Genomic DNA, 19,344 nt, shown 5'->3' with positions numbered 1-19,344 from the left:
AAGGTTTCCAATTTAAATTATCGAATTAAGCTGAACTATTTTTGTTGTTTTTGAGTAACTTATAAATAGAAATTTTTTTTGGAAAACTAAACGGCACGAAGAGGCACAGATTTATTTATTTATACACCTGACATCACAGAGAGAGAGAGAAAGAGAGGCATTAAACATCCATGGCAAAGAAAGAAACTAGTGATGAGCATCAAGTAGTGGTACTTGATGAAAAAGTCAACAAAAGGCAAACCAGTCTAAATGAAGAGGGTGAGGATGAAGATGATGATGATGAGGAGGACGAAGATTATGACCCAGAAAAGAAACAACAGGACGAAGAAGCAATAAGTGAAGATGAAGATGAGGACGAAGATATCAAATCTTCAAAGATTCCGGATTATTCAACTATTGAATCCAATACATCACAAGTAAGAACGCGATCACAGTTATTAAATGCAAAGATATCTAAACAAACTAAATTCATTGGGAATTTCGAAGTGGATCAGAAAACTGGTTTGGTGAAAGAACAATCAGATTTGGATATTAACTCGATATTTGATAGTTTGAAAACAGCAAAACTGGTGTATGATATACTAGATTCTGAACGTAACGATGATAAAACTAAGGAAGGTAAAGAGGAGCAGGTTGTTTCAGAAGTGAGAGATCCTCTGGCACCAAAACAAATCAAGATCCAAATAAACTATACATTTGCCGGGAAACTAATAACCGAAACTAAAATGGTTGATGAGAATTCACAAGAGGCTAAAGCTTATATTAATTCTACTAGTAGTATATCAAGTGCCACTGTGGATAATGAAATCCCATATAGACGTTCACATGTGAATGTGTTTCGAACTGATCCAGTCACAAAGGAAACTAAAGAATTGAGAATTAAACTTAAAAGACCATCATTGATTGATAGATTCTTGGAAGTAAATTCAAATTCAAAGAAAATGAAGTTATCTACACTTGAAAAATCACGTTTGGACTGGGCAAGTTTCGTTGATAAGAGAAAGATCAATGAAGAGTTGAAAACACATAATAAAGGTGGTTATTTGGATAAACAAGCATTCCTTGAACGTATGAATGTCAAGCAGGATGATTTGTATCTTCAAGCAAAAGAAGAAGAGAAACGTAGGAAACAGCTATTGCAAAAGTAACAGTAAATAGGGTTTTGTTAATGTAAATATAAATGTTTAATACTACAGGTAGTGTACCACTCAAATGCAAGGGAAGTGACACGCCAAAAAAAATTGAATTTAAAAATTTTCAAGTGGTCGTGTCGACAGTGACAAAAAAAAGAGAGAGACAACCCAAATTTGCTTCCTCTCCTCCATCAACCAAACAAAAAAAAAACCCATAGAAAGGGAAGGAAAAAAAAAAATAGAAGGCGTGAAGTAAAACAACTTTTCAATAACAAAATAAAAAAAAAAACCACAACGTTAGCGGTCTTTTTGTTGTTTGTTGTCTATTTATAATCATGTCAGATAGTAGTAGTGATTCTAATCAGCTCAATGTTGATGAGCCTAATGATTCAATTGTCACTCCACCTCCAGAAATTCCATCTACAGAAGTCACCAGCAATCCATCCACTACTTTGAAAAGAAAAAATGAAGACACTGAAGATAATGATAGTTTAGAAGACTCTACAGCTCATAATAGTGGTGATATTGGTAAAGCATATTCAGCCAAGAGAGTTGCATTAGATAGTGAACAATTGGATTTGCATGATAAAGAAGAAGAATTACAACATACTGCTCCAAAGATTAATGATAATAACAACAATAATCATTTCACTAATGATGAAGATAATGGAGAACGAGATGCACCTGTTGAGAAGGATCCACAAGATGAATCAGGTGAGAAGGATGAAACAAATGACAGCTCTGCTAAGCAAGATGCTACTCTCGAGCCAGCTTATGTACCAGAAGCATCTACCGAATCACATGCAGAAGAACCTTCATCATCTTCCAAGCCAATTTCCAACCATCGTGAAAAGGATGATCCTACATTTGTCCTGTTTAGAATGTATTGTCCTGTTAAGGAAGCCAGTGCAATTGTGGGGAAAAAGGGAGAAACCATCAGTCATCTCAGAGAAAAGGCGGCTGTTAGAATCACTGTAAGTGATAATTTGAAAGGTGTTCCAGAAAGAATTGTTACTGTTAAAGGACCTGCTGAAAATGTTGCTAGAGCTTTTGGATTGATCACCAGGGTTATTTTGAATGAACCTGAAGACGAACCTGCTAGTATCAATTCACTACAATATAACTTGAAATTGTTAATTCCACATCCATTGATTGGGTTTATAATCGGTAAGCTGGGTTTAAAATTTAGAGAAATTGAAGAAAATTCTGCTGCAAAACTAAAAGCTGCAGAAACTCCGTTGCCATATTCTACTGATCGTGTCTTGTCTGTTATGGGGGTTGGTGATGCTATTCACATTGCTGTTTATTACATTTCCCAAGTTATCCTTGAACATCAAGAAGTTTTAAAGAAAAACAAGATTATTTTGTACAATCCAGAAAATAATAGATACGGTGGAGATTCTCGTGACCAGCAACTTGGAGGTAGAACTGGTAATCATCATCAACAACTGCAGTTACATCAACAGCAGCAACCACCACGACATTCATCAAACCACTCATCATACAATAACCCAATGGCTTATCAACCAAAGATGCCACCATATGGTAAATCACTGCATCACCAACAACAACAACCGCCACAACAGCAGTCTCCTTATAACTTTTCAATGATGTTTCAACCTTCAGTTCAACCACAACAGTTTGGTACATCCATGGTGTCTAGTCCTAATCAAATGCCAACTCGTGGAATGCAGCCTTCAATCAATGTGCCACCTCAAAGTCAGTACACTGATGAATTTGGAAACACTTTAATTGGAGAAGTTATTACTCATCAACCAGTCCAAGCTGGTCCTGAGAAATTCAATCAGGATGTATTTGTTGCTAATTCAAGTATTGGTTCCGTCATTGGTAAAGGAGGTAACAATATCAAACATATAAGAGAAACAAGTGCATGTACATACGTCAAGATCGAACCAGACAAAGGTCAATCCATAATGTTGGGAGGAGGTAGAGGTATGACCAATATCAGAAAATTAACCTTGACAGGATCGATGAATTCTATTCAAACTGCGATTTATTTGATAAATCAAAGAATAAATGCCGATAGAGAAAGAAACACACGTTGAGTGTGAAACGGGTGATATTGCATCAAATGTTTAATAGTATATAGCTCCAATTTTCTCCAATAAAGTAGTATTAGTAATGTATAAGTACACCTTTGATTAGCATTGACATAGTAATAGTCATGTGGACTCTCTTGCACGTGCCTCAGTTACGAGATCTAAGATTTTTTTTTTTTTGCTTATTGGGTAGAAAACCACGAGATTTCGTTTATAACGTGTGACACAAAAGTACTCCACACAATCGTAGCCCAAACAACGACGAAAAATTTTCATCCAACAATTTTTTTTTTTTTCTTAATGTTAACGATGAACAGAAATCTACTATTATTCAAATCTACCATCTTTAAAAGATTACTGAGTACTGCAATGTCTTCATATAAATTAGTTTGTTTGGGTAACCCATTATTGGATTTACAAGCCAATGTTGATCAAGAATATTTGAAAAAATATGAATTGAAAGACAATGATGCTATTTTAGCTGATGCAAAACACATGCCAATTTTTGAAGAATTGATTAAAAGAGATGATTTGGTTTTAGTTGCTGGTGGTGCTGCTCAAAATACTGCTAGAGGTGCTCAATATATTTTACCACCAAAATCTGTTGTTTATTTTGGATCTGTTGGTAAAGATATTTATGCTGAAAGATTAAATCAAGCTAATGAAGAATATGGTTTAACTACTAAATATCAAGTTCAAGAAGATATTGCTACTGGTAAATGTGCTGCTTTGATTTATGATCATCATAGATCTTTAGTTACTGATTTAGCTGCTGCTAATCATTTTAAACCAGAACATTTGAAAAAACCAGAAAATTGGGAAATTGTTGAACAAGCTTCTCATTATTATATTGGTGGTTTCCATTTAACTGTTTCTCCAGATGCTATTAAATTATTAGGTAAACATGCTAGTGAAACTAATAAACCATTAGCTTTGAATTTTTCTGCTCCATTTATTGCTCAATTTTTCAAACAACAATTAGATGAAGTTTTACCATTTGTTGATTATGTTATTGCTAATGAAAGTGAAGCTGCTGCTTATGCTGAAAGTCATGATTTGAAAACTGATGATGTTGTTGAAATTGCTAAAATTGTTGCTAAATTACCAAAAGAAAATAAACAAAGATCAAGAACTGTTATTTTCACTCAAGGTTTAGAACCAACTGTTACTGTTACTTATGATTCTGATAAAGATTCTTTTGAAGTTAATCAATATCCAGTTAAAGAATTAGCTAAAGAAAAAGTCGTTGATACTAATGGTGCTGGTGATGCTTTTGCTGCTGGTTTCATTGCTTCTTTGGTTGAAGGTAAATCTTTACCTGATTCAGTTGATGTTGGTCAATGGGCTGCTGCTTTGTCTATTCAACAAGTTGGTCCAACTTTCCCATTCCCAAAACAAACTTACACTAAGTAGAGGGGATTGGTATGTTTACTTATTCATTTCAACATGGGTTATAGAATTATTAATTACTTTTATTATTATTTTGATTATTATTATTATTATTATTATTATTGTATCTCTATACTTCAACAGGTTTAATATACTACATTTATTTCATTAAAATTATTAATTATTGTTGCACCCCTATTCAAATGTTCCAGTTTTTCCTAACTGATATTGACCATATGCTTGACAAAAGTTACTAGAGTATTCAATGACACATTTCATTTGTCTCAGTTTAAACTCCTTTGATGTCCAATCAATTCTTGATACTCCATTCCTCAAATCCTTAATTGTTTTGTTTAAATTATGAATATTTATAAGTAGATTTTTTTCATCAGCAACCGATAATGACATGGTTAAAACATCTTGATCACCTTGAGTTTCCCAATTAGAAATACCATTTGGAATTAAAGCACTTGGATCTTTAGTTGCACATTGAACATCGGGATCTTTCCAACCTGGAACAGGGATTTCCAATGACATATATGATGATAAATGAGTAACTTTAAATTGTTCCAATTGTTTTTCCAATATAACCAAGTTGGGTCTATACATGGCCTTACCACAACCACAATTATCAATATGAGCTCTCAAGAATCCAATCCATACATTTGGATTCAGTGGAATTGGGATCAATTCTGTACCTCCTCTAACTGGACCAAAAGCATCCTGAATTTCAGTAATTGGTTCTTCAAAATCAAGTCGACATGAACTATAATTTGTAATTCCACCATCTTCACTAGCTAAATTATCAAGATCACATTTCAATATCTGTAAACCATCCCATTGATATACCATATGAATTGCTTTGGAATTTTTCTGGTTTGTATCAAAAAATGGAGTCCAGTTTTTTTCAACTGGTTTTCGAGGTTGGCCCTCGATTTTTAATTCCAATGCTTTATTGTAAATGACTTTAGCAAATTCCTCATTTGGAATACCATCCATGTTTTCTTTGGCCAATTGATATCTAAATGGCCATGTAATAAACATTGAACGAAAGAAATCAAAATTCAAAGTAACCATTTTATCATTGGTTGGAACCACTGTTTGATTATGAACTTTTCTATGGAATGCATTGTAGATAATCACTGGTTCTTCGTCACCATCTTCATTTACTGAAAGTAACATACGAGCATCTTCAGGACCGTACCATCTTTCTTTAGTGAATTCGGAATTATGATAAAATGGAGTTGGCAAAAAACGTGGAAATGATAATTTTTGCATTACTTTCTCTCCATGGATATCACGGACAGGTAATACTAAATCAACATTGGTTAATTCTTGCCAATTGTTGTCATATACTTGGGCATATAATAATGAAATTTGTGGATCACCTTTTCTCCCTTTTAATGAATGGATAACTCTGCTGACCATTAAATGAACACCATGATTTTTCAAATAAACTGAAGTTCCAGCAAACTGATAAAAATGAAAATGATATACTTTCCATTTCAAATAGAAATCCAATTTGTCTTGGAAAAAGGAAGCTAATTTTGAGATGGCTTGATCGTTTTTCAATTGATAATCCAATTTTTGCAACATGATTTCAAAATCTTGTCTTATTATTTTATTATCAGATATGCTTAATTGTGTTTCGGTTTTAAAATCATCACAATTTTCTGAATCAGACATTGAATTGAATACTTTGATCTTGTGAAGTGAAGTTTGTTCATCAAATACTTCTTTTGGAACAATGGTAGAGTCCTGGGATAAGATTTGTTCAATTACATCATCTTCGCTGATATTGAATTTAACGCGTACTTCTTGTTCATTAATTGTAAAATTCTGTGGGAATATAACCAATGAATAGTTTTCACCCTTTTGTATACTGGTATATTGTCGAGATTCATCATTGAATGGGTCCACATATTTGAAATTAACCATGGAATCCAAAGGATGTCTTGATAAGTAATGCAAGGGATAAACCAAGATGAATAGTATTATGATACCAATAGTCAATCTTCTATATTGAGAAGTTGTTAATTTTCGTAAATTGTTGAACCCTTTGATCATACCAGGTTTAATGTTCTTTATCCCTTGAACGGAATCAATGGAATAATTAGGAAGCATCTTGAGAATAACAGATGGCAATGATGACTGGTAGTAGTGATAGTAGTAGTAGAAGTAACTGCCTTAAGGGGAACTATCTCAATTGCAAATGGAATAGGTTAATGCACAATACCGACGTGATTTATCAAATCAAAACAAAAAAGTGAAAGTGAAAGTGAAGATGAAAAACCAAAATCAAAATAAAAATCAAAATAAAAATAAAAAAAAAATTCACCTGAGCAGAAGAATGAAAACAAATAAGAAAAAGAAAAACAGATGAGTTCTGCTTGAAAACAAGGCACATTGTAACATCTAGCTTCTGTGCTAACAAAAAATAAAAGTTACGAATATAATAATTAGCTTTTACATTCGAATAAGAACAAGAAGAACATCACAAAGAATCTTGTAGCTTAGTAAAATGCAGTTATTACTATTTTGTACCATTGTTTCACTCTTCTCACCCTCAGCCTTGCTTTCTTCTTCTTCTTCGTCATTTCTTGTCTTATCTTTATGCTTTGCTCTTTTAGATTATGGTCAATAAGTGTATAACACAACAGAAGTTAGAACCATCTTATCTAACAATCTAGGAGAAGTCAGTTTCTGATACGAGTCGGGTCCATTGACGGTTCCACTCTGTGTGTATATGTTTGAGTTTATTGTGTTTGGTATTTTTCGCAACTTGCAGAGAATGAAAAATTCCACTGCCTGTTTTGAAACGCAACAATGGTTAAATTTAGAACACATAACACAGAGACAATAGCTCACGTACATTTCTGATGATGATGATCCCCCCCTCCCCCGTTATCCAATGATTTGTAGCAAATTATTAATGAATATATTCTGTTAATGTTCATCCATTTGCAGTTGTTGTAAGTCAAAAAAAAGTCACTATTTAAATAGATAGTTATATACACCCACACGAGTAAATCTGTTGTGGTTCAACCATGCGCCTCTAAACGTATACTCATGTTTCTTATTCTGCATTTCCTTTCTTTTTTTTCTCTCTCTCCCTTTCTCTTGAACCCCTTCCCTTTTCTTTGTCTTCACTTTACTTTACTTCACATTAATTCACTTCAACACCTAACTTTTTATTTTTAGACCGGCAATTCATTCAAAATCTGGTGATGACAAATACGTGTTACAAAGAGAAATAAAGGTAGTGTCACAATGCAAAAAAAAAAAAAGAAATTCACAATTGTACAGCTGAATCATGGTCTAAGATACACGACTCTTATCTTGAATATTGTTCTTTAAACAATTGAAACACATCATTGGTAATGGTGGTTATAGTATTATTACAATACTGAAAGGTCATGAATTTTTATCATTTACGAACCAGTCTCATTGTAAGTTACTCAGTGTAAAGATCTCAGTTATAGCAAAATAAGAAAAATAAAAATAAATAATAATGTAATGGCAATTGAGATTGACTTTCTTTGGTGATGCATTGCACCAATACATGTCAATGTACTTTGCCTCCTCACTATCAATTCAATGATTGTGAACATTAGATTAGACAAAGTATGTTAATCATAGAGTCTATTGGATGTTGGCTATGACTCTACATGTCATTAATATTAATCTGATCCATCTCGTTTATTTAGTTTCTTTGGGGTAACTTTTTGTAAGATTTCAGTTTGTGTATTATGAAGTAAATCAACAAAAAAAGGGGGGCTGACATAGAGATCTACTCCTCAAATAATATTTTACATTGCTCCATCTCCCCCTTTCCTCTATGATCCGCACCGTTGATTGGCATTGATTCTCAAGGAAATTGATAATATCAATATTTAGTGATTTGACAATGAAAATATGGTATTCTCCCGACTTGTGTAAACATGCAAAGTTTTAAGTGTTTGGTTTTTTATTATAATTTGTTTATTTTTTGGCAAATTGATAGTAAGCATGAGAGGAAATACAACGGATATTTGATCTGTGTTCTTATTCTGCCACTTGATCTTTTCTTCCTATTAATTTTGATTTTTTGCAAAAAAATTGTTGCAAAATAAGGTTAAAATTAATACACGAAAATTGCAGCACAATCATCAAAATGGAAATGAATTATGTACTAATTTATTACCACATTGGTGATTTTATAATGTTCTCATATTAAAAGGTGAATTAACTTAAATATCATAGTCGAATCAGCAAGTTGTAATCTATACTCCCCATCAGTTGATGATTTTTTTTCAGCAAACTTATATTATGACTGTGATTGATTATTAGAATATGTGAAATGAATACATCTCAGTTGTTGTAGCAACTAAATAGACTACTAGAATAATGCAATTCATAGTTGTTTGTTGTATACAAAAAAACACTTTGTCACGTGCACATGTTTGAAATGGGTAGTGCGGATGTGCAAAATTCTCAACAATTGAAAATTGAATTGCAAAGCCATTTGAATTCACCCAATGTTCTTATCCCCATAATTTATAGCAAATAATTTGACATCTACTCAATTGATTTTTAGATTCAAGTATACTCACCAATTCTTTATTCTAACTGTCCTTATCATACTTGTGTATTGTTAAATTTCCATTCTTACCGATTTTTGCAATTTTGAAATTTTTGTTCCTACAGAAATTACCAATTCTCCAATAATACATTAATTTTTTTTTAGAATAATATATATTTCAACTAAATACCATGGAACAACCTTATGAAAATCCCAATTTACCTGTGAAATCCAGTAAAGCAAGAGAAGGAAGAGAAAATCAACGTTATAATTCAGAAACAGGAGCTAGAATCGTAGCTGGATGTATATGTCTTGATGAAACCAAAGATAAAATAATTATGATATCATCATCTAAACATAAAAATAAATGGATTATACCTAAAGGAGGAAATGAATTAGATGAATCAGAATTAGAAACAGCAGTTAGAGAAACATGGGAAGAAGCAGGAGTTGAAGGAATTATACTTAAAAAATTACCAGTTGTTCTTGATTCTAGAGGTAATAAAGCTCCTATAATTAAAGGAGAATTTAATCCTGATATTGCAACTCCAAAATCTGAATTTCATTTTTTTGAATTACAAGTTGATAAATTAAGTACGGAATGGCCAGAAATGAATAAAAGACAAAGAAGATGGTGCACTTATTCAGAAGCAAAACATGAATTAATTAAACTGAAAAGACCAGAATTAGTAGATGCATTAGATCTGTCTTCTATTATAAAGGATTCTGATGGAAATAATTATTAGAAATATATGTAGTATTCAAAAAAATATACATTCATGTGGGTATTGATGATGGACATTTTTTTGCAATCTGTAGTGGTTTAAGGAAAAAGGGCTCAAAATATACATTGCTTTAGAATTTTGCAAATCTAGTTCGGGTTCCAAACTATTCATTTTCTAACATATGTGTACAATTTTACAGTAAGCCTACAGTTTATTTTCACAGTTAAGAAAATTCAGAGACGGATGTGGTAATTATTTCCCAGGTAAAATTGCTTTGATGTATATGTTCATTTCAGCATCTTCAAAAGAAAGAATCTCTACTAGTTTATTTCTTTTTTCATCAAATGGTACGTCTTTCTGATCAACTTATTATACCTTAATGAGAACGGTTTATCCTATATAGATTCCCCAGTTCGTCTTTTCTGGTTGTAAAAAAAAGAGTCTAATCCGAAGGAAAAAAATGAAACGTACGGGAATCGAACCCGTGTCCTCAGCTTGGAAGGCTGATGTTCTACCACTATACCAACGTTCCCTTAGACTCTGCAGTTTTCGAACCGCATGTTCCTCGGTGAATGTCAAGAATATCTCCTAAGCCTGAGTGTTTCAACTCGACCAAATTGATGTTCTTATTGCCTAAGCCAAAATTTTCACTTTCTTTCGTACTGACTATGTCATCGCAACACGCCACCTTATAAATAGTTATATTTTGGTTAACTATCATAAAGTAGCAATAGGAAGCTCTTTTATCACATTCCTAAAGTAACTGGAGTATATTCATAGAGTCGTTTCATGGATTTTCTTTGGATTAAATTTTAGATGCCCTATTTTATTTGAACTTTCTAGCAAAAAGTTTTCAAAAAAGATAAATATTCAAACAAATCATAATATAATCCTAGTTAAATTTCCCCAACTTCCAAAATCCCATTACTACATCATTTCATTTTTATATACAACTAATACCCATCAACTCTTAAAACATCTACAACCGGTATTGATCTTCTTAGCACATACTTAACCAGGTCGTGTGCTATCAACCAAATATTTTTTTTTTCTTTCTCTCTCTCTTTCTCCCATTTATCGCATCTCATCTGTAATTTTTTTTTTTTCGAATATGTAGGGAATAAAAACCCATAATCTACTTTATTTCAATCAACTACATATCAAACCATGGGTAAACAACAAAAGAAACATAGTAAAGGTCGTTTAGATAGATACTATTACCTTGCGAAAGAAAAAGGGTACAGAGCTCGTTCTTCTTTTAAAATCATTCAAATTAATGAAAAATATGGACATTTTTTAGAAAAATCCAAAGTTGTTATAGATTTGTGTGCTGCTCCAGGTTCTTGGTGTCAAGTAGCTTCACAATTATGTCCCGTTAATTCATTAATTATTGGGGTTGATATTGTACCAATTAAGCCATTACCTAATGTTATTACTTTTCAATCAGATATTACTACTGAAGATTGTAGAAGTAGATTAAGAGGTCATATGAAAACTTGGAAAGCAGATACTGTATTACATGATGGTGCTCCTAATGTTGGTTTGGGTTGGGTTCAAGATGCTTTCACACAATCTCAATTAACTTTACAAGCTTTAAAATTAGCAGTTGAAAATTTAGCCGCAGGAGGAACATTTGTTACCAAAATTTTCAGATCAAGAGATTATAATAATTTAATGTGGGTTTTCCAGCAATTGTTTGAAAAAGTTGAAGCAACTAAACCACCAGCTTCAAGAAATGTATCTGCAGAAATTTTCGTTGTTTGTAAAGGATTTAAAGCACCAAAGAAATTAGATCCTCGATTATTGGATCCAAAAGAAGTTTTTGAAGAATTAGGAGCTGAAAAACAAAACAATGAAGCAAAAGTGTTCAATCCTGAAAAATTTGCTAGTACCAGACAAAGACAAGGTTATGAAGAAGGTGATTATACATTATATCATACTATGCCAATTATGGAATTTATTAAAGAAGAAGATCCAATTGATAAATTAGGTACTTTGAATAAATTTGATATCCCTGATAAAAATGAAGATCATGAATGGAAAATTATTACCAAGCTGAAGATTTTCACTCCTGAATTAGCTGAATGTGCCAAAGATTTGAAAGTTCTTGGTAAAAAAGAATTTAAACATTTGATCAGATTCCGTCAAAAGGCTAGAGATTTATTAGGATTGAATGATAAAGTTGACAAAACACCAATTGATGTCGAAGAAGAATTGAATGATGAAGAAAAAATTGATAGAGAACTTCAAGAACTTATGCAAAAAATGGAGAAACAAAAACAAAAAAGAGTCAAGAAATTAAGAGAAATTAAAGCTCAAAGCAAACAAGCTAGTAAGAATGTGTTTGAATTTGATTCTATTTTCGCTGGTTTGGAATCTTTTGGAGATGATATTTTCATTCAAAATGAAATGGATAATAAAGCTGCTGCTGAATCAGGAGATATCGATGCGGGTATTGAAATTGATGAAGATGATTCTAAATCCAAAAATGGTGCTGACGAAGAAGATGAAGAAGAACTTGAAGAATTTGATGGACCAGATCAAGATGATTTGGGAGATCTTCCAGATATTGATCCTATTCCATCATCAGCACGTGGAGCTACACTTGATGAAGATTCACCAGAATTTTTCACATTGGCACATAAAGTTGCATTAGGACAAAAACATGATGTTATTGATTCTTCATTTAATAGAAATTGGGGATTTGAAGATGAACGTGCTATTACTGATGGTATTTCCAATGCTGCACTTCTCTCTAAGAAAGCATTAAAAAATAAAAGACTGTTATCAAAGAAGGCACTTGAAGCAGTTGCTAGAAAGAAGATGAAGATGCAAAAGAAATTTGAGAAATTGAAGAGTATTGAAGATGTATCTGATTATAATAAGATGGTTAAGAAGATTAGTAAAAAACCACAAAAGAAGAAAGTTACTGTTATTGTTGCTCGTGGGTCGAATCGTGGTTTATCTGGACGTCCAAAGGGTGTTAAAGGTAAATATAAGATGGTTGATGGTGTGCTGAAGAATGAACAACGTGCATTGAAGAGAATTGCAAAAAAGAGAAAGTAAATGTAATTGTCATGTGATATTACTAAGTAAGTAAGTAAGCAAATAAATAAATTAATTAATTAATTATCAGGTTCACAAATTAGGAGATTATCAGTAGCAGACGTTATAAATGTAAATCTCTTGTTAAGTTTAAAATCGTAAAATGAGGCGCGCTATATTTATTCCCAATTGGGAAATGTTTGTCAAACGGAGAATTTTATCTAAATTTAGACGCGTTTTCAGGGGGCGCGGGACGAGGAGTAAAAAGGGGACGGCGCCAAACCATGCCCCCAGTAACAGCACCGACCACGCCCCGAACACCACCACCACCATCGCGCACACGAACAACACATTCACCAGAAGATGTTATTATCTACAAGGCTGACAATAATAAGTAGTACAATGAAACTAATACTAATAGTATATGTAAGTAGGTATACGACACATTTACCATGGCTTTGATATATCTTGGAGGAGTAGTTTGTGGAACCAACTAACAAATAAAAATAAAAAAAGGTCCATTGCAATGTTGCAAACAATTTTTTCTGTCTGTCTGTCTGTCTGTCTTATGTTGTGCTGTGCTGTTCAGAGCTGTTCTGTGCTGTGCTGCGCTGTCTGTCGGGTTGGCTAGGAATTTCTTTTTTCTTTTTTCCCCTTTTGGATTTCTCTGCACCAAACAAAATTTAATAATAGAACATTTTGGCACAGAAAAGGGAAAGGAAAAATTTTCTGTTTGCTTTAAATAAAGTAAAATAAAAAAACTTGATATTTAAAAACTACATCAATTTGAAATCCTTTTTCTTTAAATCAACCAACCAACCAACTTACAATAAAGACCTCACCTAGACTAGTCGCTCCTTTCATTCATATATAATAATCACATTCGCTTTCTTTTTTTCTGTCTTTTGTCATTATTTATCTCCAGTTCTAAGTGGTCATTATTTATCTCCCTGTTCCTTACCCTCTCGTACAAGAAAGAATGTCTTCCCTTCCAAGTTCAAATTATCTAGTTTCTCCAACTGTTAGTAGAAGAAGAGGAAGCAGCCACAAAAGATCAATGTCGGCTGACTTTGATGCTATAGGTCTAGGAATAGGTTTGGGGTTTGGCAACTCTCCTCGTTCCCAACAACAACAGCAACAGTCTCAACAATCTCCTCAAACTCCTCCTCGACCACCACCAACGTTATTTTCCATGCAAGATGATTTGGACAAGGATTTTTCATTCCCAAATTTCAAAGACCCAACTAGCACGCCTCCTCCCCCACCACCATTTAAATTCAATCAGTTCCATCGTCCTTCTAAGTCATTGAACTCTCCTATTAGATTCCAAAGAACAGATAGTTCAATCAAGGAAATAGATGAAGATGAGGATGTTGACGATGATGTTGACTTGGTGGATGACGATGCATCCTCGTATTCCTTTTTTGCTACACCAAGATCTGCTGCAAATGCTAATAGATATCATAGAATTATTTCAAACGTTAATGGCGTTGAAAGAGCAGTTACTCCACCAACCGCCTTGACCACTCCCGAGATTGTTGTCACAAATGATGGTGGTGGTGTGGATAACAAAGAGTTATATATGGTGGCAAGTTCTGATAGCAGTTTACCGGAAAGAAACAAACCAGGAATCGTGACCAACAAAATGTCATCATCTTCATTGTCAAAAGAAATTCCATTATCACCAACTAATACCCAACGACATACTTCGGATTCCCCAACGCCAAATCCGATCATACGTAATAGTGGTGATGTCCCCAAGTTATCCAATAATGACATTCCTGTTTTGAATGCAGCCCCATCAAGGTCTTCAACTAGTACACCACCATTGAAATCCACCACTGATTTACCATCTCCAAGAAGACCTGAATCACCAGCAGAAAGAAAGATTCTTAAAGATACAAAAATTCCAGCATTTAAGAATGCAAAATCGCTTACCCAACCATCGTCTTCATCATCCTTATCGACTGCTAGAACAGCAGCAACATCATCTACAGGTGCACAATCTATTAATACCGCAACGACTGCATCTCCTTATCATTTGAGTAGAAATGAATTTAAGCATAGAGGATTTTTACAAAGAAGAGGATCAAATTCAACCGATACTTCATCTATTAGTTCAATCAAATCAAAATTGAAAAGAAGTTCAAGAATTTTTGACTGGCTCAGAAAGAAGTGAACATTATTATTGCATTATCAATCGCATTGATTTAATCAACAACCATAAAAATTATAGATTACCCCCCCAAAAAAAGCAAAAGAGGATATTTACTTTTCTTATTTTTTTTTTTTTTTTTTTTCAATTTCATTTGTTATTATATGTTTTCATACATTATTTACTTTTAGTTTTCTTTTATAGAGGTGTTTTAGTATTAGTTTTAGTTTTAGTTTTAATTTAGTTTTGCATTCTTTTTATTTTATTTTTTAATTATATAATTATTATATTCATGAAAGTAATTTTTGTCTTAATTTCAGTTACCTGTGCCCGCAGAAGGATGCGGGTCCAGAATCGTTGTAGAATCGGTCGATAGATTCCAAACAAGGCGTATCATCACCGAATTTCATTTATGTAACCAGTTCCAAGTTATACATAAGAGTTTCAAGTCGGTTATAAATACATAGATTCAAATCAAACGCGTTTAGAAGATACTAATTATAGAAAACAAACCTTCTTATAGTATAAATTAACGTATTTTATTTCTAATTTGCCGATAAAATTTGACTAACAGTATCATAAATTGAATCATCAAGTGAATAATAATCAAAACCTAAAATTTCTCTAGTTTTAGAATCATCAATTTTAGCTAATGTTTCAGTACCATCAGTAATATCATCTGAAATTGAAGGAAGATTTAATTGAGGAAATTGTTTTATGAATTAATCTAATTAAAGAAATTGCTGAAAATCTTCCACTATTAACTAATAATCGTTTATTTTCAGTAGAATCTTTTTCAAATGCCAATACATGAGCTTTAGCAACATCTCTAACATCAATCCAACCTCCTTTAGTTGGAGGAATTTCAGAATTTGGATTTAATTTTAATAATTTATTTATAATTTCCGATGATGTATTTAAATTTTTATTATTATCAATTATTGGAAATGCTTGTGGTCCAAATACAAATGATGGATTAATAAATGAAATTTTAAATTTAATAGTATCTTGATGATTTTTAATAAAATCCCATGCTGATTTTTCTGCAAATGTTTTAGATCCTCTATAACCTTGAACTGGATTAATTAAAGCTTGATCCCAAGTAATTTCATTCCAACTTTCTTCAGTTATAATTTCTTTATTATTTGCTTCTTTTGAAGCAGTAGCAATAGCAGCATAAGATGAAGTAATAACTACTTTTTCAATATTAATACCATATTTATAAATTGCTTCTAATACATTTTTAGTTCCATTAACAGCAGGTAATAATAATTCTTTTTCAATATCAGTTGCATTAAAATGGAAAGGTGATGCTAAATGTAAAAAAATTGTTGCTTCAGGATGTGATTTTAATACATTATCAAATGCTCCTTCTGATCCAACATCTTCAACTATTTCAAATTTTAAATTGGTTGGATTATTAAATAATTTCAATAATCCTTCACCTTTACTTTGTGATCTAACTGTACCAATAACTTGATAATTCTTGGACAATAATAATTTAACAACATGTTGAGCAATAAATCCAGTTGCTCCTGAAACAATAACTGTAGTCATAATGATAATAATAATAGTAGTAGCAGTACTAGTGGTGGTGGTGAATGAATGAATCAAAATGATATTATTCCTAGAAAGAATAACTTCATGGGGGGAGAGGGAGGAAATTAAGGGGCAGTATTTATATTCTCCGAAAAAACATTGAGCAATTTCCAATGTGGAGATTTTTTTTCGTTTTTCTTCCGTTTAGCGGACATTTCCTAATTGGTATCGGCAAATACCGCATATTATTACCCAATCAGGTATCCGCGCTTAATCGTTTGAGCACGTGATCATACACACATACATATATATATACATTAAAGAATTATTACTACTATTATTATTATAAACCTGTTTATTTTAATAAATCACCTTTATTGATGACAAATCCATTGATGACGGCCATAGCGGCATATAATCTATTTTCAGCTTCTTGAAAAACAACAGAATTGTCACTATAAAATACATCATCAGCAACTTCTTCTTGATGTCTTGGTAAACAATGCATGAATTTCCAATTTGAAGCAACATTACCATCTTGACACATTTTTTGATTAATTTGATAACCTTCAAATTGTTTTAATTTGGCAACTTTTTGTGCTTCTTCCCCCATTGAAATCCAAGTATCTGTTACTACAATATTAGCATTATTTAAAGCAATTTTTGGATCATTAACAATTTCAAATTTTAAATTTTGTTCAGTAGCTAATTTTTCAGCAATTTCAGAAACTTCTTTATCAAAAGTAATGCTATTTGGAATTGAAATGGAAACATTTATACCCATTTTCAAACAAGCAATAGCCAAATCATTAATAACATTATTAGCATCACCAATCCAAGTTAATTTTAAATTTTTAGTTTCACCAAAAGTTTCTTTTATAGTTAATAAATCAGCAATAGCTTGTAATGGATGATATTTATCACATAAAGAATTTATAATTGGAACAGAACTATCTTTACATAAATCCAAAATATCTTGATGAGAATTAACACGAGCAAAAATACATGAAGTCATTGAACTGATAACTTTAGTAGTATCATACATTGATTCATTAACACCTAATTGAATATCATCTTTACCTAAAAACATAGGTTGTGCTCCAAAAAATGATGCGGCACCTTCAGTACTAATTCTAGTTCTAGTTGATCTTTTACTAAATAACAAAGCAACTAATTTACCTAATAATTTTTGATGATTTTCAATAGATGGTTTATCTGATTTAACTAAACTTTTAAAATATTGTGCTTTATTAATCAAAGAAGAAAATTCTTCATTTGATAATTGTGCAATATTAATTAAATGACGTGGGGTAGCTGAAGCTTTAACAGCAGAAGTAGTGAAAAGTCTAGTAGTTGTAGCGGTTCTAACAGATGACATCATTTGAATATTATTTGATTAATTAACTAACGAATAACAAGAAGAAAAGGAAAGAAAAGAAAAAAAGAAAAGAAGAATATGAAAAAATTTCCAACAAGGAAATTATGGGATTATTTATACCGTTGAAAATTTTTTTCTTCTTTCTATAAATTTTTTAGTTCATCCTAATTGGGTAATTGACTCACATTAAGCGCGGTCTGCATATAAACTGCACCCATTTTTTTTTTTTTGGCGGTGTAAAATCTTTTTGACACATTGTACACTACTTGTGATATTTACATCATATGACTAACCTATTTAACTCTTCAATAAGATCATGTTTCTTTTGAGATAATTCTTCTTTTTCAATCTTTAAATTTGTCATCAAATTTTGTTTCTCTCGATTAGTGATTTCAAATTGTTTGATTAATCCAGTAATATTTTCAATTTGTTCCTTCACAGTTGGAATTTTCATCTCTACATTAGTATTGTCATTCCTATCATCATCATCATTATCTTCTTCATCATGATCGGTTTGAATTTCAAAATTGAATTTATTATCAAAATCAATTTTTGTATTTAAAGTACCCATATCTTCATCATTTAATTGTATATCATCATTATCAATTTCAATTTGTTCTTCCTTTTCTTGTTTTTCTGTCCCATCATCATAATTTTTTTCATCTTTATATTCATTAATTAATTCATTGGCATATTTTCTAACTGACATTTTTATATCTTCATTAGGATCTCTATTAGTTTCAATAGGTACATATTTCTTTTGTTCCTGTGGAGGAAGAGGGGGTAACATATCTGAGTTGTACTTTTGTCGAATTTTATCAAGTTTTGGATCTTTCAATTCATCTATATTTACAATAGTTGGATTATTCTCAGGATCTTCATCGTCTAGTTCTAACAACAACTCTTCTTCGTCTACCTTTTGATTTGTACGATATTTATCTAGATTAATAGGTCGTCTTTTGGTTTCTGGAGTTGTGCTCTTTGTTAGTTTCTTTTTAAATAATATCTTAGATGTTGGAATGATTGTAGATGTATCGTTGTAATTATCATTGTCATTGTTATTCTCCACATCATCATTATCATCTTGGAAAGATAATTTCGATCGCAGGATTTTTTTATTACTTGTGAGCTTTTTCTTAAACTGAACTTTACTATTCTTAGTTTTATTCAACTCTTCAATCTCATTAAATAGATCATCATCAATATCTTCATTAACCATTGCTGCAAGTATTCCTTCAAACTGATCTAATGGTTATTGCCGTGTTGCTAACAAACAAACAAATTTTTTTTTTGAATCGCATTAAATTTCGTTAACCAAAAAAAAAAAAAAATTTATTTGATGCAGCCCATCTTGATCAT

At 32.0% G+C, this 19,344-nt stretch overlaps 10 protein-coding genes and 1 non-coding gene across 11 annotated transcripts; 6 read left to right on the top strand and 5 right to left on the bottom strand. All coding sequences in view use genetic code 12, as the record gives it.

The window, feature by feature from the left end:
• Nucleotides 1–170: 170 nt before the first annotated feature.
• On the top strand, nucleotides 171–1,148 carry CTRG_05409 (uncharacterized protein; the record flags this gene model as incomplete). Its single annotated transcript, XM_002551065.1, has 1 exon — nucleotides 171–1,148. The coding sequence occupies one exon, from the start codon at nucleotides 171–173 to the stop codon at nucleotides 1,146–1,148; it is 978 nt and encodes a 325-aa protein (XP_002551111.1).
• Nucleotides 1,149–1,468: 320 nt separating this feature from the next.
• On the top strand, nucleotides 1,469–3,199 carry PBP2 (Pbp2p; the record flags this gene model as incomplete). Its single annotated transcript, XM_002551064.1, has 1 exon — nucleotides 1,469–3,199. The coding sequence occupies one exon, from the start codon at nucleotides 1,469–1,471 to the stop codon at nucleotides 3,197–3,199; it is 1,731 nt and encodes a 576-aa protein (XP_002551110.1).
• Nucleotides 3,200–3,493: 294 nt separating this feature from the next.
• Nucleotides 3,494–4,606, top strand: ADO1 (adenosine kinase; the record flags this gene model as incomplete). The annotated part of the gene is made up of 1 exon (XM_002551063.1): nucleotides 3,494–4,606. The coding sequence occupies one exon, from the start codon at nucleotides 3,494–3,496 to the stop codon at nucleotides 4,604–4,606; it is 1,113 nt and encodes a 370-aa protein (XP_002551109.1).
• A 171-nt stretch (nucleotides 4,607–4,777) lies between these two features.
• Nucleotides 4,778–6,706, bottom strand: BMT6 (Bmt6p; the record flags this gene model as incomplete). The annotated part of the gene is made up of 1 exon (XM_002551062.1): nucleotides 4,778–6,706. One exon carries the CDS (start codon nucleotides 6,704–6,706, stop codon nucleotides 4,778–4,780), a length of 1,929 nt encoding a protein of 642 aa, XP_002551108.1.
• A 2,628-nt stretch (nucleotides 6,707–9,334) lies between these two features.
• On the top strand, nucleotides 9,335–9,889 carry CTRG_05405 (polyphosphatase; the record flags this gene model as incomplete). The annotated part of the gene is made up of 1 exon (XM_002551061.1): nucleotides 9,335–9,889. One exon carries the CDS (start codon nucleotides 9,335–9,337, stop codon nucleotides 9,887–9,889), a length of 555 nt encoding a protein of 184 aa, XP_002551107.1.
• Nucleotides 9,890–10,329: 440 nt separating this feature from the next.
• CTRG_06371 lies at nucleotides 10,330–10,400 on the bottom strand. The gene has a single exon. It is a non-coding gene; the product is annotated as a tRNA-Gly (tRNA).
• Nucleotides 10,401–11,035: 635 nt separating this feature from the next.
• On the top strand, nucleotides 11,036–12,934 carry SPB1 (27S pre-rRNA (guanosine2922-2'-O)-methyltransferase; the record flags this gene model as incomplete). The annotated part of the gene is made up of 1 exon (XM_002551060.1): nucleotides 11,036–12,934. The coding sequence occupies one exon, from the start codon at nucleotides 11,036–11,038 to the stop codon at nucleotides 12,932–12,934; it is 1,899 nt and encodes a 632-aa protein (XP_002551106.1).
• Nucleotides 12,935–13,892: 958 nt separating this feature from the next.
• CTRG_05403 (uncharacterized protein) lies at nucleotides 13,893–15,092 on the top strand (the record flags this gene model as incomplete). Its single annotated transcript, XM_002551059.1, has 1 exon — nucleotides 13,893–15,092. The coding sequence occupies one exon, from the start codon at nucleotides 13,893–13,895 to the stop codon at nucleotides 15,090–15,092; it is 1,200 nt and encodes a 399-aa protein (XP_002551105.1).
• Nucleotides 15,093–15,743: 651 nt separating this feature from the next.
• On the bottom strand, nucleotides 15,744–16,625 carry CTRG_05402 (methylglyoxal reductase (NADPH-dependent); the record flags this gene model as incomplete). Its single annotated transcript, XM_002551058.1, has 1 exon — nucleotides 15,744–16,625. One exon carries the CDS (start codon nucleotides 16,623–16,625, stop codon nucleotides 15,744–15,746), a length of 882 nt encoding a protein of 293 aa, XP_002551104.1.
• A 337-nt stretch (nucleotides 16,626–16,962) lies between these two features.
• Nucleotides 16,963–17,988, bottom strand: ARG3 (ornithine carbamoyltransferase; the record flags this gene model as incomplete). The annotated part of the gene is made up of 1 exon (XM_002551057.1): nucleotides 16,963–17,988. The coding sequence occupies one exon, from the start codon at nucleotides 17,986–17,988 to the stop codon at nucleotides 16,963–16,965; it is 1,026 nt and encodes a 341-aa protein (XP_002551103.1).
• Nucleotides 17,989–18,265: 277 nt separating this feature from the next.
• CTRG_05400 (uncharacterized protein) lies at nucleotides 18,266–19,204 on the bottom strand (the record flags this gene model as incomplete). Its single annotated transcript, XM_002551056.1, has 1 exon — nucleotides 18,266–19,204. The coding sequence occupies one exon, from the start codon at nucleotides 19,202–19,204 to the stop codon at nucleotides 18,266–18,268; it is 939 nt and encodes a 312-aa protein (XP_002551102.1).
• Nucleotides 19,205–19,344: the final 140 nt, after the last annotated feature.

This window comes from Candida tropicalis (genome assembly GCF_000006335.3).
Source record: "Candida tropicalis MYA-3404 genomic scaffold supercont3.8, whole genome shotgun sequence".
NCBI lineage: Eukaryota > Fungi > Ascomycota > Pichiomycetes > Serinales > Debaryomycetaceae > Candida > Candida tropicalis.
This window is presented reverse-complemented; position numbering and strand designations above follow the sequence as displayed.